Here is a 22,842-nt window from a genome sequence, read left to right on the forward strand (position 1 = left end):
CTCTGCATGGGTCTGCTCAAGTGTCTCAGCCCAGCATTTCTGGAGCTGAGAGCACTGCGGTTTGGCACAGCCAGCCAAAACCAGCCCAGTTTACTCGCTTGGTCTTAGTATGGGGGGTGCCCGGGGTGGGGGCAGCACGGGGAGGCAAGGGCAGCTGCAAAACACCAGGAACTGGTGAGGATGAGTGGCTGCAATGAGTCTGGGATGGACATGGAGGAGAGAGGGGCCAAGAGCAGGCGTCAGTGAGGCATGGGAACAGCACCAGCTTTCTCAAGCAAGGTTTAGTAACAGAAAGATTAGTAAGTGGTAGAGCAGAGCATGGGGCACTATGCTGCCAGGAAGCTGGCAGAGAAGGAAGATTGTATTTGCAGCTGACAGAGGGTCTAGGGAGCAAAGGACAGAGGCAAACTGGTTTTACTGCTGATCTTCAGACTAGATTTGTTTGGGACAAAAGTCTTCTGAGGGAGGGGGGAGGTTTGTTTCCGACTAAAAAAATCACAGCACAGTAATGTTCTCCCCCTCCATACAAAATCAGGTCAGCCACATCCCTTACCATGTGCAGCTGAATTTTGTGTTTATTGAAACAAAATTCCCGATTTTCTAGCAGCTGGAAGCAGAATGGAAGGTGTGTCCCAAACCATCGAAAGAGACCTGGGGATGAGAAGAGGGCCCCTCAAATTACAGAGGACAGCCTTGCCTTGAGAAAGAAGGAAGGTAGCCTTGCAAACTGTGGTTTTTTTTTCCTTTAACTGCCTTGTCAAAATTACCATTTGTAATGTCCTTTCCTTCATTGAAGAGGTAATCTACAGTCCCAAAGGCTAGCTACTGCCGCACTGCTGACTCCAGCGGCTGGAGAGCTGCTCAGGCAGACCTGGAATTCATTGAAGAGCTTTAAAATCCCTTGAGCATGAAAATGCTGACATAACTTGATAGCAGCAAGCTGCATACAGGGACCTTAGCAGCAGCTGAACAATGCACTTCTGTGAACAGTGGAAACAAAGCTGTTCAATCACAGAAATTAATTCAGTGAGATGCCTCGAAATGCGCACTTAATGTGCACCTCAGGAAGACTCAGGTAATTTTGGAAGCATACCAGGTTATGGGTATTTCCTTAAAATAGTGACCCACACATAATTTCATGATCTCTCTTAAGAGGAACCAGAGCCGCTCCGCTATACGATACCCCAGAACTGTGCGACTGCCTGTGCAGAGATAACAGAGATGCTTTGTTAGCTCAAATACTACGCGTCTGTGCTTTTGGCAAAGGGTCTCCCCTTACAGTGGCTCTGGAACTCAGAGTAGCTGTGCTACGCTGCATGATGACAGGCATGAATTCCCTAGTTAACACCAGGTCCATGGTGCTATGAAATTTGAAATAAACTGTATCATCATAGAAAAACTATAGTTTCAGTGGATGGGGAATCCACCAAAGGCTGCAGTTCAAGAGCTATTGGGGCAACTGTGTGAAACTTCACTGACTGGAAATTTTAACACTTTTAGAGTGTAACAGCATTTCCTCGAGGAAATACCCCCTTTTTCCTGTTAATGCAGCCCCGCTTCTTGCTCATATTTCCCTCCTGGGGTACTTTAGCCCTTCTGGTTCTTTATCAGAAACTGAAATTGAGGGGACGAGAAAGAGAGGAGACCACAAAACTTTTCACAAAACTTTTGCTTCCTGCAAGAAAATTTCTGAACCGATCCACCACCGTGCAGACCCGTAAGCGATCTGTGTGTGATCCTGCAGGCTGTGCGCTCTGTGCCTCTCCCGTGCCTATGTGAAGCCTAACTTGAAAGGGATCCATATTCCAGCTGGACACGGCATTTACTAAGAACGTTGTAAAAAGATAAAAATTCGCTTTTCCTCTCTAAAGTATAGGCCTGGTTATGCTTCTAGCCAAGCCAGGGGTGGCTTTGGTCCTGCCTTTGCCAGTGTAACGGTCCAGCGAGCAACAAGGAAAAGCTACCGGCGGCTGTTTGGAGAGAAGCCTGCCCCCGTGAGCGGCTCGGGTGAGGCGGTGAGGCCCGAGGCCGCGGGGAGCTCCCCCCGGCGCCGGGCCGGTGAGTAAGCGCTGCGGGCGCGCACCTGGCGGGCGCGGGAAGGGCCGGCGGCGGCCGGCATGCGCCGGGCGGGAGGGGAGGAGAGGAGAGGCCTGGGCGGGAGAGGCACCGAGCGGCAGCGCCGGAGCGGGGCAGTCCCGCCGGAGCCGCGGGCAGCAGACGGCAGCCGCGGGCGGGCTGCGGGGCGGCGGGGCGCTCCGGCAGGTACCGCGCCGGGGGAGCCGGGCTGGGCCGGGGCGGGCGGCAGCGGGGGGCCCGGGCCGGAGCCCCAGCCCGGGGCGGCCCTGAGCGGGGCGCGGGCAGCGCGGGGCGGCAGGTGCGGGCGGCGGGGCCGGGCGCCGCGCCGGGGGCGCAGCCCGAGGCCCCGCGGTGGCGGCCGCCGCTGGAGCCCGGCACACGGCACCGAGGCGGCGCGCGTGTCCCCTGCGGGCGGGCGCTGGAAGCGGTGCCTTGCCGCCTTGCCGGGCCCTCGGCGGAGGGGAACGGTGGGCTCTGCAGCGCCGGCCGGACCCTCTGCCGACCCCGGCAGCCCCGTGACGCGTGGCGACCTCAGGGTGGCCGCACTGCAGGGCGAGGGGAGCAAAACCCGCGGGGGCGGCTGGCTCCCGGGCTGTCCTACCGGGGTGACTCCTCCGTATGTGTCACTGATGGGACCGAATACAAGATAGCTGCCTTCTGCGCTTATACTTGGAGTATTTAAACGTGAATACACAGCGGTACTTCTGCAATTAGTAAGTTATTATTTTCTCACTGTGCATATAAGGGTCCCGAGAAACAAAAACTAACAGCCTTTTTTACAAACCCTGATGTTTCACTTGATGCATACAGATGGGTGCACTGAGTGGGGCAGCGTGGTTTTAATGCCAGAATTCTTTAAGGATGGCAAGGTATTGATGTACGTGCTTTTTCTTGGTAGGCTGAAGCCTGGCAGCCTGGCGCGGGTGGCAGAAGGTGGTGTCAGGGCAATGTGTGACAGGGCTGTGCCACCGCCCTGCAGTGCCGGGGGGGATCGCAGTGAAGGAGGACCTTGCAGTGCCAGGGGTTTGTTTGCGTATGGCGGTATGAGTTTAAATTTGACGTTGTGCTTCCAGGATTTGGCTTGGGATGATGGGCTATACTGTCTGTCAGGTGACGGACCTTGATAAATGGAGGCACGTAGGAAAATAGTAAAGATATTGAACTACTACAGGATTAAAGCTTCATGTAAATTACGTCCAGGATTAAATTGTACTTAAGACAGTCTCAGACTGGTATTGCTATAAGAAAATATCCTTGCAACATCCAAATATTCTGTATGAATTAACAGCTAAAAATTATTATAGGCAAGAAATAATTAATTGGATCACCTTCTCCAGGAACACTTCAGGTAATTAGAGATACAGTTTATCCAAAACTCAGAAGGAAGCTGTGACTGTAGCTAGAGTTTCCCTTCTGTACTGGATGAAATTAGCATCAGAAAATACGTTTTGTTCACTGAAGTTTTAACCTGCTGTCTCCAAGAGTGCTGTCAAAGTAGCACGCCTGTTTGTAAGCAGTTTCAAACTGTCCTGTTCAAAAGCCACAGTGTAACTCTATAATGCATACCATACGGCTGGGTTCCTGGGTGGTTCAGATCACTGATTATTAAACAGCAGTCTGAAATAAATGTAATCTTAAATTAAGCTGATCTTGTAACTTTCCTTCAGTGTGGAAAAGTGCCCAATGACTCATGTGACGCATTTCCCTAGATAAGAAAACAAAGGTCGATATGGTGGCCATTCCTACAATGAACACTTCCAGTCAGTGCCGTTGTAATTGTGCAGGAAGAGAACTAGATCTCAAGGGATGTACACTGGGCCACAGCTGTCAAGAGCCTGGGCATCTAAATGATCCTGTGGGCACCCGCTCCTCAGAGCTAGATCCTTGCAGTCCTAACCCTTGGTCTCTGATCTGTGCAGGCTCAGTTTTTTCCTGGTAATATTCGCTGAATGCATTGAGGTCTCATGCTTGATATGCCTTTAGTTTTGACAGTGTTGATTAGTTAGGTGCCCAAGCTGTCCAGGGATCCAGAAGAAAGGTGTTCTTGACAAGTTGCTCTTGGAGAGCCCAAGTGTCTTTGAATTACATATAGATGACCAAGACCACTTAAAAAACATGCAGGGGAATATATTTCCATGCTTTTTTTTCTTCTCTCCTTATTCTTTCTAGGCTTTGTCTAGAGCTGTTACCCTGATGTGAAGAGCCAAGTTCTGAATTTGTCTTTCATTTCTCAGGAGAGTGCTAGAGCCATAAACTTGTGTGTTGTTCTGGGCTGGTGGTCTCTGACTCCTTACTTATGAAACCGTTTTGCCTTGCTTTCAATACAGAAATATTCATTAGGTGAGCTGTGATCCTACAGCTCAGTAGCTATGGCATGAATCCAGGAGTGGAGAGGTTTGATTTCTGGTCCTTTTTCCAGCTGTATGTTAATATTAAAATATATATTTACAGAATACATATGTTTAAGTAATATTACATTTCAAGAAAAATGTATTTATTATTGAAGTTCCCCTTGATTCTTGCAAATACTTACAAAAATCACACCTACTGAAAACACTGCACCCAAAGGGTATGTTGGACTCTACAGAAGTCCCATCAATTCCACTGCCCTTCCCTGCACTTGATTTAGGTGATGGATCCCTAGGTGATTAAGTCCTCTTTCTCCTTATGCTATGGAAAGAAGGAATGTGAGCAGGATTGTTCAGTCAGTCATGCGTGTGTAGGCTATTAATTTACAGTGTTAGAGAAAAAGTTCAAGACTCTGGCTTCTTTGTCTTTGCTGTAATCGTTAAGCTCAGTCTTCTTACTTGTTTGTTCTGACACTTGTGTTTTTGTATCATCTGGTTGGCTTTTCCCTCAGCCTCTGTTCATCATACTTGTAGGTGTTTTAGTTTCAGATGCGTGTTACTCTGAATGCACTCTCCAGGGTTGTGGCTTGGCTGTGAAAAGGGCAGTCCTGCTCTGGCCCCTGTTTTCCTCACTGTGCATTCTGACCCCACCTTGTACAGCCAACCGCAGGGGGAGTTGAAAACCTACTTTTTTAAAAAAAAAAAAAAATGTTATCTTGGTGGTTTAGTTTTGCATCGTCTAATCAGTGAGCTGGGCCAACTCATCATGCAGCTGCATGTTTACTAGATCCACAGGAATGGTTGTAGGCAAGAGGGAACCGAGCAGCCCCTCTGGTAGCAGCCAGACCTTTAGGCAATTTCAGTTCAGGCAGACGCAGCCCCCATATGTGGTGGGCAGAGCCAGAGGACCTGCCTTAGAACGGCAGCCTCTGCTAGGAAGCCAGGCTTTGGCTAGCTTTGGCTACCAGAAGTACCCTTTGACTTTGGTGGAAACATTTAGTGAACTTGTTTGCTTGATTGAAATGCTATTTACTTAATTTAGTGAATCTTGCATGATGCATATCCTGACCTATTGCTCCCCTCTTCGGACTTTTGTTTAATTTTATAAAAGAACAACTTTGTTTACACTGAATTGGTGTCTCCCAAGATACCTTAAATCTGGTAAATATTCTCTAAGTAGGGCAACACCCAATCTCTGTCAGCAGAGAACCTAAGATCTCATCTCCTTAAAGTGAAAGGCAAAGCGGGCTTTGACTTTTAAGTAGGACAGCATGAGTCTGGGTTAACACATGTTGTCATTCTGATTAGTAATGCTATTCAGGCTTCACCAGAAAGATTGCTTATGCAGAGAAAAATTGTGTTGATAGTCTTCTGCAGCCAGGATGAATCTTCAGACCTAAAATGAGGAGTCTCATGTGGGAAGAGGTTCAAATCCTGGGTTTGATTTGAGCTCGTTTGTGTTGCATCATATCTCTTACTCATGTTAATACATCAAACTGTGCAGAATTAGTGAGGACACTTCTCTTAAGCTTAGTATAAGTATTTGTTTGCCTGTCATCACCGCTGAAGTTGACATGAATTCAGTGCCAAAAAAGAATTATGTCAGCAATCTGATGCTTATCTTTCCTGTAAATTTTACCCTGGTGATTTTGTTACGAAGCTTTGTTTTCCAGTGATTTAATAGCCACACTTAAACTGGGGAGAACAGATACTAGGTCCCAAATGAAGGCCCTTGGTGTCTGGGAGATTCATGTGTTCATTGCAATGAGCTTTGGGTCTGGCCTGAAACTCAAGTTCTGGAGTTGCTGCTTTGGCAATTAAACCAACTTTGAAGTCCAAAAAAGCAGTCTACAAGGACCGTGACCCAGTGGCCTCAAAACCTATTGGGCACTTAAGTCAATTTGGCACCTATGCTTTGGAGCCTGGAACCTGGATGTGGACTCGTACTGTGTGCTCCAGCCTGGGCAGATGGGCAGCAGGCTTGGCAGGAGCTGGAGGGGGCAGATAAAGAAAGGCTAAGGGGGGGTTCTCTTTACAAAATTCAGGCATCCAGTCCACTGTGTGTGTATCTGTTCGGTGAGAAAAGCGCCTGCCATACAGGGAGGAGGGTTAGGCTGAGGTTTAAAATAGCTTGAGCTAGCAGTGCTTCCGTGGTTAGCGGTGAAATGATCCAAAAACACGCTGTGTTTCCTGTTTCTGAGATGCATGAAATGTTGTTTAGTACTGATCTTCTAGGTGACAACAAAACATTCTGATGACCAGTTTCATTTCACAGTAGAGGAAAATTCAAAACCTTTCAGGTCTGAGTTGGGGTTTTGGTGGTTTTGTTTTTCCGATTTCCTTTTGCGAAATGGGATTGTTGGCCTCTGGGTTGGGAACTCTCTGTCAGTCTCCTGTTCAGGTTCTCTGTCTGCTCAGCAGTGACCGGAGTAGCTAAAAAGTTTCCTCCGTGAAACCTTGATTAAATACAGACCATCTCCCTGAATCATCCTGTCTTTTGTTCAGTTCAGTGGTATGTGTATTTCCAGATCTAGTTTCACCAATGTGTGAAGTCATGGGTCAGAAACCTCTTGTGAAGAGTGTTGATTTAAACTCCACAAGATTAAAAAAAAAAAACATACATTGATGGTGTAGCTATTGTTCCCTTTGTTGTTAAGCAAACCTTTCCTGAGGGAAAAAAGGGAATGGCAAGTTCATGCTGCCAACTTCTGCTCTCAGGGCTGCTGTCCTCCCAGAAGGGAGCGGAGCTCCACCACCACGCCCCATAGCTGTAGCAGCATTTGGCCAACAACAATTGGGATGTTAGATGCTCCCATAAAATTGAGACAGTTCTGATTTCTTCTGGGTTTTCCCAAAGTCGATGCAAAATTCTTTTGAAATATCTCTTTTGTGCAGTGCCTTGTTACCACTCATTTGCCTGAGCTGCCAGCTACTCCAGCCAGTACAGCTCTCTGAGAGGCACTGCACAGGCTGTTGAAAGTGGTTGTGGGCCTCTGGTCTGGGAGGATTCAAAGCAAAAAAAGAGTAGCTGTACTTTATAAGGATGGGCTCCTCCTGGGCTTTTAAAGTGTGTTTAGGCAGCTTCCTGAGCTCAGTGCCTGTGCCCTGCAAAGCTGTACTCCCAGTCTGTTTTGGATTTGAATTAATTAAGATCAGTTCCCATTTCCTGTTCTCGAGTCACTTATTTAATCTTTTTTCATATATGAGATGTACTGCAGTCACCTATTCCCTTTCTTAATCTCAGCCACAGTCTTTTTTATACAACTTGCATCCTTCCTCTCAGCACAATGCTGTAACTGGTTATAGAGTGACAGTGCGGAGCAGAGCTGCTGAACAGGGAATCCTCATCCTGTAGAAACTTCATAATCTGAAGCTTTTTGTTTTCATCATGAAACAGGATAATTATTATACGTAAAATAACTATTAAATAGTTAATGTAAAATAGCTAATAAAAAACTGCTTAACCTAAACCAAGGCAGTAGGGGTGTGGGGGTATATGTGTGTGTATATACATACATACATACATACATACATATATATATATATATATATATGTAAAGAAATATTCCATCCTGAGTCTTGTAGGTATTCAGGGTTCCCTATAAATGGTTTAATGGTAATGAAATTGTATTTTTCCATGCAAAACTGTTTGGGTTTTCTTCTTATTTCATACATACAGGAGGAGCTATTTTTTGTTAGCTGTCTGGATATTATATCTGTATCCATGTGTTTTTTCTGTATGGCTCTGTGGTCATGGCAGAGGCTCAGGAGTCCTGGATGCCATTCAGCGCTCTCTTTCAGTATTGCATTGAGATGGTTTCCAAGGGCCATCTTTTCAAAGGTAGACACGTTTAGCCATGTTAGGGAACTCCACTGCACAGGCAGATGCTCTTGCCTAAAATACCTTCTTCTTGGCTGTCCTGTTGAAAAACACATCCAGATGTTTCCAGTTCTTTTCGGTATCGGGGCTATGGAGGGACTGCTGACAGTTCTATTTTTGTGGCTTCCTGGCATTACTGCAGAAGGAGAAAAAATCGGATTAAAAACTGACACAGAATACATAAAGAAAGTCTGAAGTTCTAAGTTAGATTATAAAGTAACCATTGGTGATTGTCATGATTTTTTCCTAATCTGCTTAGAGCAAAAGACTTATCTTATGTTGAATTCTTTCCATGTTCTCATCAAAAGCCAAGTTCCTTTTACAGAGATTTCAGTCTCTTAAGTTTTATTTTCTGGTGTCCTGACTTCAACTCTTGCTTTGCTGTTTTCCGTCTGAGTCCAAAATCATCCGCAGTCCAACATAATGGATTTATTCTTTTGTGTTTACTGCCCCAATACATACCATATTGTACATCCTTGTCCAAGTCAGTGAATTTATCTATAGTTCACAGGAACAGTGTTGTCAGTTTAGTAATTGAATGAATTGGTTACTTGCCTAACACAGCATTAGGAAGAAACACTCTCTCCATCAACTTTTACAGCCCAGAACATAGGGGATTCAGCATATTAAGATCCCAAGTTTTAAGCTTTATCATGGGATAGATTTATAATGTTCCCTTCTTAATTCAAGTATAAATCTTGCATGAGAAAAATTGGCTCAGATTTATGAAAATTGTTCTTTTGGCCCTTGTAAATGATATTATTAATCTTCTGCACACTGGGGCAGGCTTGGATTAAGTCTGCATTTAAGGGCTGCAGGTGCAAGGCTATAGTGCTGAGCCAGAGTCGGGGTGTCCCTTGGGGCTGTGTCAGGGGATGACTTTGGATCATGTACTTGTGCCAGGGCTTGTTCCCCTTCTCCAAGGGGTGCCTTGAAAGCAGAGGCAGTTGTTCCTGTAGCACAGTCGCTCAAGCACACACACCTGCTCAGCTTTATTTTTCTTCAGGGAAGTAGGCAAGAGCAATTACTTCTTTGTGACACACTGTGGTGGTCTGTGCCGGGGCTGCCTGTGCAGATGCGCTGAAGGCTATTTGGCCTCCTCCAGTCTGGAGCCCTGGGAAGAAGCAGCTGTTGAGCTGAAGGGAAACCACAGCTAGATTGCAAAAGCGCTCTTTTTGTAGGGTTCAGCTCAGGGCCTGTGTGAAGTGAGACATACATTAGATCATCTTTGTCTGGGCAGAGAAGCTGGAAGGAGAAGGGAAGATTGCAGTGGGACACGGTATGGTCTCTCACAACAGCATGTAGAAAGACACGGCTGTTCCAGGCAAAGCTTCTGCCCTGGTTCAGTTAGAGCTAGACCTCTTTGGCAGGAGAACATACAAAGCAGCTCATGGGATCACAGTGAGCTCTGCTTTTACTGCTATGACAACAGCTCAGCTAAGAGTTGACTTCCGAGTTGGTTTTCTTTGCCTCAGGAGAAGCCTGCTAAAGCTCAGTAAGTAATATTTTCTACAATTGTCACATCCCAACTGATAGCAGTGAAGTATTGAGCACTCCTGCTGATGAAAAGGGTTAACTTTATGTGCAACTGTTACCTCTAGGAGACCCCAGCAAACAGTATCTTACTTGCATGCTCAGGCAGTCACCAGAGGGACCATGGAGATGCTGTCTGTATGCTGCCATCCTCCTCCACTTGCTCAGGATATCGCCAGGAGGATGCCAAGGCAATGGTTGACCAGTAGCAGTTTGGGATCTCAATACAGTGCTGCAGGAATGAGAGCAGTCTTGCCTTTGCAAATATTAATTAATGAAATATATTCTCACCTTATGTTATCCTATGACATGGTTGAGCCTGAGGTGCATAGTTTGGTTGTGGTATCAGCCTAAATAAAACTGGTCAGAGAAGTGGGATAATATTTTGAGAAGAACTATACAAAACAGACTTGAATGGTGTGAAACCTACAGTTTTAAACTTGTCTACATGACTTGCTTTGGTCTACTTAGCTTACTGAAGAGAAATATAAGGGAAAGTTAGATCCTAATCTTTTAAGATCTGAATGAAAAAGAGATACTGCTGATAATTAACACTCTTAATATAGCAAAGACATAAAAACTGGAAATACAGTTAACATATTAAAAGTGCAGGCGATTAGCTATTGAAATATTTTCTGAAATAAAACCCAAATGTCTTCCTGCTTACATTGCTCAGCATCATGCTGGATTAACTGGTTGAAATCCAGTGGTGTAAGTAACTGAGGAGGGTGGGACAAGGGCACATAATGGGCCTTCGGGTCTTCGAAAGTAAGATTCTGCTTTAGCAAACTGTAGGTGAAAAAGAGAATTCAGCAGGGCAGGACTGTGCCGGTTTGGACCAGTGGTCCGTTCAGTTCAGTTTCCTGTTTCTGGGATCAGTGAGAGGAACCTGTGACGCTTCCCCTGTGGCCTGTTGTGCCATCATTTACAGCACGGGAAAGTGCTTCCTGTGCCTAGGCAGTTAGTGGTTTGTTTGCATCACGGAGCGTGACACTTTTACCAGCAACTTTTTACCATCTGTGTCTGTTGCCAGATGTAATTGTGTAACTGCTTACAATGCCGCTAGGCTCTTTGCCCCAGGAAGGCTGTGCAACAGTCCATCATAAAATTTCCATCATTTAACTAGGTTAATGATGCATAGTCTTTTTTTTTTTTTTCAGTTTTAAATATGTAATTACACTTTTTCTTCATTTATTTGCTGCACTGGGAGACCTTTGCCTGTCTTCATTATGTTTCTGTTGAACTGTTTTAAGATGTCTCTTCACAAGAATGCCTTTCCGATTGTGTCCTTGAAAAGCCGCCTTGTAACGTTTTCTTCTGTTGTGTTATTTCAGTATCTGCTTTGTGATCTACAGCTTTTAGGGTGAAATCCTCTTCTCTTTCCAGGCACAAAAGAAAGGAAAGCCCCATGTTTTCTTTGTTTCCTTGGAAGGCAGAAGAACTGGAATAATCTGTGTGCAAATTCCCAGAGCTTTCATGCTTTTCACCGAGTTGCACTTGCAAGCAGAGAAGGAAGGTGTATGTACACACACACACTAGTTACTACATAAATCACTGTTGTAGGGTTCTGCTGAAACAGGCAGAGATAGGAGCCTTTTACCATGCACCTGGTAGGTGTGTGCTGGCATGACATTTTTTGTTTCCTTTTTTTTTCCTCTTCCTCCAGACAACCTACTACTACCTAGGTTTATAATGAATAGGAACAGAAACTCAGACCCACTTGAAGTGACTCTCTCTCCTGTGTGGATGTTACAAATCAGACCTGCCTACAGTCCCAAATAAATAGGGCTTTTTTTTAAAACTGCGGGCTTTATGTCTTTGGCAAGTATGTGCCCATGCATGGCACTATGTGGGTAGGTGAGTGCATGGGCTGTCCTTGCTGCTATGGTAGCAAGGTACCTGGAGGCAAATTTCTCAAAACTATTTATTTAAGCTGTACTAGTGTTTACCGGTTTTGAGATTCAGTGGTCACAAGCCACCCCTCTTCAGACGAAGAGCTGCACTCCCAGATGCTCTCCCCCAGAAACAAAACTGCAAAACAGCTGGCTGTGGAAGTTAAACCTTTTGCAGCATCTGCACCGTCCAAAGAGAATCCTTCTGACCAGCAGCAGAAGTGGCTTTTGCTGTGCTGTGTTTTTGTTAATCATCTGGAGACCTGCGATGGTATTGTTACACTCTTTGAAGGACTTACAAGACTGGGATTAACTGCATCTCCTGGATCTGAAAGGCAGAAAGGCACAGAGGTAGCATAAATGTGTTTGGCTGAGGTGTGAATTGGCAAGCTTGAGCTCACTTTCTTCACAGGGCAGATCCTCAGATACTGCAAAGTGTTGTGGCTTCACCGGGGCTACTGGAGTTGTAGACACTTAGGTCATTTGAGGATCTCTCCCAAATGTGTATTAACAACTGGTCATCTCTGATTCCGGATACTTTCTTTTATACCTCCTGCTTTGTGAGGAGTTACGGCTACTAGAAATTTTGCCATGATTGTTTCTGGAATGCAGATCTAAGAATGCGTTTTATACATTTATGGCTAGCAATAAATCTCATAACGTTTGAACCTCTGGTTTAGCCAGCTTTCCTGATTTAAGATTAGTTATTTCACCTTTGTGTCTATTGTGTAATTTAAAATGTGTTACCTGATCAATTCCTATGGAGCAGTTCTGTGATTAAAAGCAGTAAAATACATAGGCAACCTACAAGCTTGTTGCAAAACATACCCTTTCATCATAAGGCAGAAAAGACCTGACAATTCTTTTCAGATTGCTTTCATCTTTTAATATTTAATATTGCAATCACCCCTTTTCTATCATGTTCTTTTTATTTAATGAGTTGTTGAAAATACTTACTTTCTTCTCCAAACTTCTCTGTCTTGTAATCCGTTCTGGAGGCATCTGGAACTGAAGTCTTTGATACTCTGTTTATCTGATTTTAGCTCATTCAAAATTTCTATCAGAGAAATCTGGAAATCATTAAGATAATTTATGCTCGCCATCTAAACCCATTAAAATAGTAGTGATTGTAATTCTCTAGGCTCTGTGTCTGTGTGGTTGGTTTTTAAACTTCGTTGTTTCCAGGATGTTCTAATAACCTTGGCTCTCCTGCCTTAAGTGTGGAAGGACTGTTGCTGAGTTACATTTGATTATCTTATTTTGGCTTGATACTAGGAAGAGAGGAATGAAAAAGCTTGCTGAAATCCATGGAAAACACCAAGAAAGAGAGAAACTTTGAGGCAGAGGGACAAGATCTGGGTTCAGTTTCCTCTTCTGCTGCAAGTGATTTGATTTCTCTATCTCAGTTTTTTGTCTGAAAATCAGGAATATTTTTTTCTCCTGTCCTTTTCCCAGTCTATTATCTCCAGAACGGAGGATGTCTTTGACATATGCATCTTGCCTAACAAAAACTGATGCCAAAACTTAGAGAGAGGGTCAAGGAGTCCTGACTTCTTGTTAAGATAGATGGTATTCCTGGGAAGTCAGTACTTTTTTGGAACTTGGTGGTGCAACTAATGAATGTCTCTACAGTTCAGGTTTTTTTGGTAAATTTATTCCCAGACAAATGCATGTTAGTACAATCTTCTAACAACTTTTAAATGATACTGAGAATTTTTGGGTAGCTGACACCAGCAAAATGTTCTGGTATGTGGGAGTTTAACCTTTGATAAAAATGTCAAATTCTTTCAAGATCATGAAATACTTCTTTAATCTTATACAAGATTTTTATTCATTTTCAGTTAATAAAATATGCAATAGAACCTGCTAAATTTCTCTGTGTCATACATGGTTAAGACTAAACTTTGCGTGCAGTGAAAGTTGTATAACTAACCATAGGCAACGTGGGAAATACAGATATGAGAAAATACATGAACTGGGAGGCATGCCATCTAATTTACTGCCAGGATTGCTCTTCTGAACTAAAACAAAAAACTAAATATATTTATCTCTGTGGCTTAATTAAGTGAATTGAAACTTTAAAAAGTAATTGCGACCATCCATGTTGTAATTTCATGAACAAAGCAAAGTGCTGTAAGCAGGATAAGGGAGCACTGTGTCTAGATGATCTGTCCCTCAGCAAGTGCGGTCATTTTTTTGTAATGTGGCTGTAGTGTAAGCCTAGGAACATGAACACAGATTTTGTCACTGAAACCATTAAATTTTTAAACTTAAAAAAAACCCCAAAAGAATAAACTGTTCTAGTCACTTACTCTTGGAATGTTCTTTTCAAAATACTGTATTTAAGCTCAAACTGGATTGGAAATTCTAAGCTATGTGTCTATATATTTTGGCATTGGCTACCGATATTGCCTTGCCTACAAAACAGTAATCTGTAAATAGTATACTCTCCTCTGTACAATAGGTAGTGATGAATTGCTTTATATTTGTTTCAGATAGAAAGAAATGTATGAATGTTTACATATTGATAAATGAGGAAAAGAAGGTAATGGTCAAAGACTATCACAGGTTACGTGCTCTTACTAGGAAAAACATGGTCTTTTGTAAGGATAGAAGTGCAAATTATGAATTGCATTGTTACTGTTACATCCTCAATACCCATATGTAGCCCTTTCTTTCTAGGTAAGGCACTCAGCCCAGCAATGGAAAGGCAACTGCTTGTGACAGATGCTTTACGTTTATTTGCTCACATTAATAGTTTCAGCTAAACAGTTCTGGGGAAAGAAATCACTGCCATGAACTGAATTTTCTCTGGTGCAGAGAAATTAACTTTTCTACTTTATGTAGCTGGAAAGCAGAGTGGTTACTAGCATTTGGTTTCTTCACCAGCAGTAGTGAATAAACTTAATCTGAACATTCTGAGATAAAAGACTGCCTGCACAAACTGCCACTGAGGCTTAGATACCATTGTTGCAAAGCTTAGAGCAAATGAAGCAGCTGTTTCAGCCCAGTTTAAACATGGTGAACAAGAGTAAAACATATTAACTCCAGCTGTGTCCTGATAACAGCTGGGAGGGAAAATCACTGCATGGGAACCTTAAAGTAAACTTTGAATTCTAGCAGACTTGGCTATTGTGAGTGCACCTCTGAGGGAGGAGCAGTGGTGAATATTTGATGCTTAGAGATGAGGAGAATTTGATAAGAAATTCCCGTGCCTCTTTTTGTGCTTCTGTAAAGATGCAGAGCAGGTTCTGGAGTTGGTCGTGTCACTTCTGAAGATTTTCGATGCAGATCTCATACTGTACTTACACTCATGCAATTTCAAGATCAGGGCAAGTACTGAGTGATGGCTTCTGTGCAGAGTAATGATGTCCCTTTCACAGCAAGATATTGTGCCCCTGCCCTGTCTGCTTAGAGATTATGCTGTAATTTCTTCATTAGTGTTCCATTTTCCAGAATAATATGTACCAATATTCAGGCTGCTTCTGAGGTTTTTATATTCAGCTCACTTGCATTCTGTTCATTTTGGTCCGTTGACCACAAAAAGCAGTATAAAACTAGAGGAAATAATTAATGTCACTTACTGGTAAAACCAGCAAAAACCATTCAGAAGCATTGTCTTAAACGAAATATTCCCTTAGGTCCTTGTTGCAGTTGAATAATGGTTTACTTAGGTTTAGGTCTAATGGGAATATATTTTAGGAATTTCCTTCTAATCAGTACTTTGTGATAGCTCATGATTAAGAACAATTCTGGAACAGTCGTGTAGTTGTAAGAATAAACCTTCATTATATTTCACGCTAGTATTTTAAAGATAACAGGTTAATTCAAGGCTTCCTCATGCTGCCACATGCTCTCAGTGACTTTGCAAAACTGGGAAGTTAAAACATAAATGGCGGTGCTGAGGTACTGTAGAGCACACAAGAGCGGGTCAGTAAGTATATGCTGTGTTTGGTCAGTAATTGCAAATTGATACATCTGTTGATAACTTTCAGTTGCACCCTGCCTATGGAAATAATGTTAAAACAAGAAAGCCCATATTTTCCAGGATGAGATGTCTGTAGCTTAGTATCTCCACCTGGCATCCATCAGAATGTTGAGGTGCTTTTAATGAAAGAAAAGTTTGGGGGATATTAGTGTTATTTCCGCAATGTTTATGTGGTTCTGTAGCTGTCTTGGAATACCCATACAAAGAAAATGATGGCACTGTTCAAGCTGCAGGTGGGAATGACTTCTGTGCTAGAGCACAGAAGCTTTCGGCAGTTTCTTGTGATTTAATAACTGAGCAAACGTCCATTTTTATGTAATTGACATCTTCTCTCTGTGCTTTTCCCCCTTTCTCTTAATTGTCTTCCTGCATCACTTCAGCTTATGTTCATGTTCTGTTTGGTGTCTTCTAACCTTTCTGGAGTTGGAATCGTGTCTTGGGTATGTTCTACAAAGAATCTCGTGTACTTTAGGTACATGTAAAAGGACTAGGCTTAGACAGTTAAGGTTTTGGACAGGAAGCAATGCAGCTGTCTGTGTCCCTCTGAAAAGAGAACATAAGGATATGAATAAAGACATTTAAATGAGGCCAGTTAGCATTGTCATAAAGTTCTTCTAATGTTAACCAGCTGTTATAGACTTGTTCTCATTCTTTAGTAGATTACATGCCTTTTATTTTGTTGGAAGTCAGTGCTCTCTTATTTCTGTATGCATAGCAGACAATTATATAATAAACCAGGTCTTCAGTTTCATATGTATACAATTATGAGAAAGCAGTAGTTCCTCAAAGAAGGCAATTTTGGCATAATTCATAAAGAGTGTTTTCAAATGTAAAGTATGGAGTATGTTGAGTGAAAAATGTAAACGCATATGGATGTATATGAAAATAGTACATGAGTGAAAGGTGATAGGAGAAATAAGAACAAGGGAAAGGGAATAAAAAACACATTTTGCAAATGACTTAAGACCACATCAAAACAGCTGTAAAGCTGAGTAAGCTCCAAAGCCCAGTGGCACACTCAAATATGAGGAGAATTCTAGTGTTCCCGAAAGACAGGGACCTGTCTGAGTGGGTCACTGAAAGTACTTGGATGCCATATGTTAAAATGATTGTCTCTTTCCTTTTGCTTTTATATGAAAAATAATTAGTCTCAGTGAGAGAAATCTGATGGTTCTGATCCTTTCATGTCTGAAGTAACTTTCTGATTGACCCTGGGACTGTGTCAAATAAGCAATCACGTATTAAATAACTGATAAAATTGCATTTTGATTGCAGTTATTTCCATCTACTACTGTTTGGTTTATTGTGTTTTTCAGGTTTGATAGCTACACTGGATCTTTGCGGTCTCCTCTAAATTGCAACACTGAAAACAATGGCAACTGAATGTATAAAAAACTGCTGTAAATGGTGTTTCTGCATGGAAAAAGAAAAAAGTGATCGTGAGTTCTGACATAATGACATTGACTAAGGGTTTTGCTCTCCTGGCTTCATTAATGATGAGATTTTCCATTAATAAAATGACTGTGTCACCCCTGATAAACTTAAATTCTTTTACAACATCCAAAATTCTTTCCGTAACTCCACTTGGAGATTGAACACATGCTTGTTAGTGTTATGAATTGAAACTGAAAAATAGCATTTATGTGAAGTCTGCTGCTAGCAGCCTAGAATGCTGTCCAAAAAAGCTAGCTTTTGTACCTAATGTTGTGTAAAGGTCTTGTATCTTTCAAACTCTAAGAGTGAACACTTCTTTCTTTTTTAACCTCCTGTGGATTCACTGTTAGGGTTTTCTTTGGTGTCTTAGTTGTTTGAAGAACTCTTCTATGATACGAGTGTACCTCTTGTAAAAATTCACTTAAGAACAAAGTAGCTATGAATATAGAAGCTTGGGGGACAAAGAGCTTGGATCAGTACAGGTGTCATGAGGATGAATATCTTCTCCAGGTGCTAGTCCTGAATGCTGGTAAAACTGAATACTAACAGCTGTTAAGTAGTGTACAAGCACAGATCCTATTAAATAAAAGAAATCTGTTCATAGTATTGTTCAAAATTTAATGCACATGTGGACTGTCTGTTTTTCTTGCTCTTTATTTTTAGCAGTTTCCATGGTGCAGGAATCTGAAGCAGTAGCTGCAAGCAAGCCAACTATTGCAGAGAAGCCTCCATTGTCTTCAGTGTCAGTGAAGCGTCAAGTTGGCTGTTCAGAGGATTATTTGCTTTCTAAACTGCCCCTGGATGGTCAGGAGGTACCATTTGTGGTCCCTCCATTCAAATTGGCTTATGTACAGCCAAAGAACCTTCCTAGTATCTCACATGCTGGAGGGATTCAAGGTAAAATATAAAAAGCATTGCTGAAATAGTTTTTTAGCTTCTACTACTCTTTGAAAGTTGTCACATATTCCTACTGAAAACATATGTTTGCAGAACTCTTCTAGAAGCCTGGTCTTGTTTCTTTTTTTTTTAGGTTTTATGTTTTAGGTAGAGGTTTTAGGAAGGATGTCATCTCACTATGAATCTCTGTGATGTTGCATGAATAAAACTGAAAGGGAGATTTGCACACCAGTGCTCATACTTAAAGGAAATAGAAGCTTTAGTAAAGAGTTTATTTGAGCCAAGGAAAGACCTAAAACATCCCCCAGCGTCCAGATCACTCAAGTAAAAGAGGAGAGTGGTCTGACTTTTGTGTCTAACGTACTCTGATGTGTTTTAACATACTAACACATCTTCTCAAATTCTGCCAGTAAGTAGCATGTGCTACTACATGGCCTGTACTGTTCCCTGCTCTTTTTGCTGCTCATTGGGAGGCCAGGGGTCACAGATCTCAGTGGTATAAGGTTGCACATGATACTCCGATTCTTTGCTTCACAACAATCTTGTGCTTCAACTGCTGCCAGTTAGTCTCATGCTCAGACTGCCAAAATCATGTACATGCAGTTTAGACACAGTGGCATTTTTTAAGAATAGGAGCCTGGCCCAGTAACATGAATTACAGAGCGTATGTTATCTCTAGGCTCTTGATCCTGACAGAAGATGCCTAGAATTAGGTAAGGGAAAATTTTGGCAGGGGGCGTATGTGAATGGTTGCTTTCTCTAGAGATGCTTTGCCTTGAGGACGTGATAAGATGGTAATAGGCTTTTAGTCCCATGTGATTGTATTTCCTTTCTGAGGGTGGAATTCTTAATAACTGAAAAAAATGAACCCCAAGTTGCATAATAACTAATCTTGTGCTTGTATGGTTTTACTCCCACCCTTCTCTCTTCTCCCTAGGTCCTTGCTGTTGCTTTTCTCCTGCATGCCTGTTACCAGACTTTCTCCTGTCCCTCACCCACCCCTGCTGGCAGCGCTGGTACCAGAGCCCAGCTAATCAGCCCGGCAGAGCTTTTCCACATAGATTGGCCATTCTGTGCCCAGTCTGTTTAGTGTGCTTTATTTGTGATGTCTGCCTCACCAGGCATGGACAGACAACCTAATAGCTGGAGGCAGAACATGTAAGGCCCTTCTCATCTCTGAGCCTCATCTCCTTCAGCCTTTCCACTTGCCTGCTACTTCAGCAGCTAGCTCTTGTAAGTCCGTACTTGGATGAGGTATGAACATGCAGGACATGCTCCTGGTAATCACCTTTCCTACTGGGTCTGGGCTCAGGTTCTGCTTTGCTTTTTCCTACTTCATCCTCAAGGTACTGTACAGAGAAGTCCATCAAGGACTCTGAGGAACTAGTGTTCTCCAGGGAGAAGGAAGATGAGTCTAACAGCCTCTAGATAAATGTTTTATTTGTTCGTGCAGTTCTACACAATCTTATCAGTCAGTGACTTGTAAACCAGTGACTTGTCTTCATTGGGAATTCTGCTTCATCATTTCTGAAGGACCTGGTGAATAGAGTGGCCCTTAGGTTATAAAGCTGGGAGATCTTCTAGCAGGATGACCTGACTGTTCATAATTGTCTCTCTTGAGCAAATATTTTAATTTATTTAACAAATATTTGAAAAGCGGCTTTTATGTCAAGTAGGCAACTTCCATTTCTGTTTCCAAATATAAATACTGAATTTTTAAAGTCTAGCTTTTTAAGCCTCATTAATTTGTGTTTTAAAATTACAAGTTTACTTTTTAGGGAGATTTACTAAATAGAGTGAAGTGTGCTGTCATTCTTTCTTCACATTAGCCAAAGCACCAGCATATTCAAAGAATGTGTTTAGAGTATTTGCTGCTTAGACCATTATTAAATATCTGTAGACGTCCAAATTCTGCTCTCAGTTCCACTCCATTTTCTGTGCATGTCTGACCATTTTCCTTTAGTGAAACAGGACATGCTCAGTGTTAGCTCTTGGCATCCCTTCTGAAAGCTATTATGTTCTGGCAGCGTTTCTCTTCAATACTCGCTGCAGTGTGCCTCGTGCTGTCACAGAAGTAAGCTAGCAGGGAGAAGCGTGTTCCCAGTCTGGAACACTGGCTTTTTCCGTTATCTGCTGTGTAGCAGTTCTTTATGGCCTCACTTGTAGCACTCATCCTCATGTACATCATGCTCAAGCCCATTATACTTGAATTCTTGCTTTATCATCTCTCATGTTCCATGTCAGTGTTGGAGTTATTCTTTTTTACTTACTCTACTAACACCTGGAAGAAAGGATTTTACAGCAATAGTAGTTTGCCTTTTATGGGGCAATGCACTTGCAGAATTGAAGATACTTTATAATGGGGTAAAGAACTTTTTAACAGATAGGTTGAAGTCCAGGGAGGTGAAGTGAAGGAAGCAAACATCAGAGCATGTCAGAGTCCAGGTCACCCCATCCCCATTCTCTACTTTACTGTTCTATATGGCTTATTTTCACTCCAGACAGACAAAGTGAAGCACTACAGCAGTGTTCTTTACTGTTCTGCTGACCAGGATGTGCATGGTTTTTATGACATTATGGTAAATAAAGGAAAGAAAAATAGGGCAGCTGTGCTGTACTGGGCTGAGTAAAGGGCTGGGATTCAAGCATCCTCAGATCTGTCTACTTGTGCCTCAGCCAACAATTAAAGTCATTTTGGCCCTGCAATTTTGCCCCTGACAGAGTTCCTATAGAAACTGGATGACAAGGAGACTGCAGTTGCAGGTTGCGTTATCTTTCCATACAAGACCCTCCTGAAGGTCTAGGGGCCTATTAGATGAGTGGGCATGTCCTGGGGGTAGGTAGCCAAGTAAGTCAGAGTTTTTCAGTACACATGGCTTTACCTTTGCTGTTAATTTCTGTCTGGCTATCTCTGCCTTTGGAGCCTTCTGTATTTTAACTAGGTAAACATTTATTGTGGAACTCCCAAGACAGGGTATGCATAACTTTTTAGGGGCAATTTCATTCTGGTGTTTGCTAGCACACTGGAAATCTGGCATAATGTATATGTATGTTTTCTTTTCTTTTTTTGTCCTTTTCCTGAAGTAGATAACTTGGAAATATTTTGTCCTTTGCCCTGAAGGCACTCTGCCTGCCTTATGAAGCCAGGCAGCATGTGTTATGTCTGGAACTCTTGCATTTGATGTTTACTTGTGCTCCACAGAATCTACCAGAGCCTCATTTGGTGACCGGAAAGCAGAACTGCACAGCGTGTACCAATGGCCCCACTGTGACATCTACAACCCATTCTATTTGGAGCATCGGGTTTCGCCAGATCTGATTAGGCGCTTCCCAGCAAAATCAGATAATAGGAAATTATATGGATCAGGTGAGAAGACCACACCCTTACTTTTCTGTCTTCCTCCCTTTCCCAAGGTTTATAGGTAAGAGAAAAATCCATTAGTCTAAAGAAGACATGTTTGATTATAGCAGTTCTCAGACTGATCTGTATTCTATAGCCACTTCTTGGTTGGTGAACCAGCTGTGGAGCCAGCTCTCCTTGATTTCCAGCTGTGCTGTTACTTTCTGTCTTTTAGGGGCTTAACAAGACTTGTTTGCATCACACGAAGGTAGACAAACCGGCAAAGCAAGCTAGCATGTCTGCCTCCAGTGCAAAACTGATCTACTTAACCACGCCCAGCTGCTGAGGGAACTACCCTTTTGTAAAATAAAGATCTTGCTTTTGTGTTATAGCAAGTACGTGTCATCTTAGAGTTAAGTAAGACTTGCTTTGTCTGAGACCTAGTAAGGGTGCAGAGTATGGTGCTTTGACACTGTGATCAGTAAAGCCAGGGAGGTAAGGCCAAGTTTAGCAGGCAGCAGGTTTTTGCCACTGGGGTCTTTACCGTGGAAAAATTTAAAAAAGGAGATCAGGCTAAGCCCCAGGTCTGGCTGACAAGATTAAAAGACAAGGCTTTTCTGTTTTGCTAAAGTATCTACTAGAAAATACATTTCTTTTGAGGAAATAACTTTGAGGCAGGCTCCCTATTCTACCATTGCTACAAAAATGGAATTGATTCAGGTATTTTAGTGGCTTGGTCTTTCCATTTTGTCATTGCAGGAGAGTGTTTTGGGAAGGGAAGGGGGGAAAGGTGCTGACATCCTTAGATGTTATTTAGCTAGGTTTCAGTTCTACCATAGGTCTAGTTAAATTTCAAAAAAACTTCTTAATGATTCTTTTTTCTAGAATGTTTACATAATTTGTATTGTTTTCTTTGCCTTTTTAGTTAGTGATCTAAGACCTAGTGCTTTGCCTGGATCACTTGATGTAAGCCATTCAATGTTTGATCTCAGAAGCCCGCCTCATCGATTCATGAAGGTGAGTTCCCCTTGTAACAGGTTATACTCAAACTCAGTTTGCTTGGTGTATCTGTTCCTGTTGCATTGCGTTTTCAAAGTAAAAACTGAAGGGCATTCTACTACGCACTGGAAGGGCTACAAGGAGAAGTTCAACATCTTGACAAACTTCAAGAGGCTCTTTCCTGATGTCTTCTCTGACTCCTACTGTTCTGGCCCAGTGGGGCTGTTGAGAAACGTGAATAGGCTTATTAGGCAGGACAAGACAGACAAGAGGTTGTGGTTCATCATCTTGTGATTTCTCCCATCAGTTGAAAAGTGGAACACTAGAAATTTCCATTGATGCAAAAAACACTGCAATTTTTTTCAAATAATCATCTTTTACATAGAGATGAAGCTGCATATGTATCAGTAAGCAAAAAACATCTATGCTGGCCATATGTGTCCTCTATTAGCTCT

At 42.6% G+C, this 22,842-nt stretch overlaps 1 protein-coding gene across 6 annotated transcripts in view; it reads left to right on the top strand.

Moving 5' to 3' along the window:
- Positions 1-1,994: 1,994 nt before the first annotated feature.
- Positions 1,995-22,842, top strand: part of TC2N (tandem C2 domains, nuclear) — a 31,007-nt gene continuing 10,159 nt past the window's right edge. Inside the window, exons 1-5 of one of the 6 annotated variants that reach the window (XM_040601391.1) lie at positions 1,995-2,058; positions 17,034-17,156; positions 17,815-18,048; positions 21,251-21,415; positions 22,314-22,405. In XM_040601391.1, coding sequence (XP_040457325.1) covers positions 17,090-17,156; positions 17,815-18,048; positions 21,251-21,415; positions 22,314-22,405 — 558 coding nt within the window. In that variant the 5' untranslated portion in view covers positions 1,995-2,058; positions 17,034-17,089. Of the gene's footprint in view, positions 2,059-2,162; positions 2,263-2,553; positions 2,790-10,617; positions 12,081-17,033; positions 17,157-17,814; positions 18,049-21,250; positions 21,416-22,313; positions 22,406-22,842 lie in introns of those variants that run through there. The other 5 variants (XM_040601390.1, XM_040601392.1, XM_040601388.1 and 2 more) reach the window with 5 other exon arrangements.

The sequence above is a fragment of the Falco naumanni genome, chromosome 7 (assembly GCF_017639655.2).
Source record: "Falco naumanni isolate bFalNau1 chromosome 7, bFalNau1.pat, whole genome shotgun sequence".
Classification (NCBI taxonomy): domain Eukaryota; kingdom Metazoa; phylum Chordata; class Aves; order Falconiformes; family Falconidae; genus Falco; species Falco naumanni.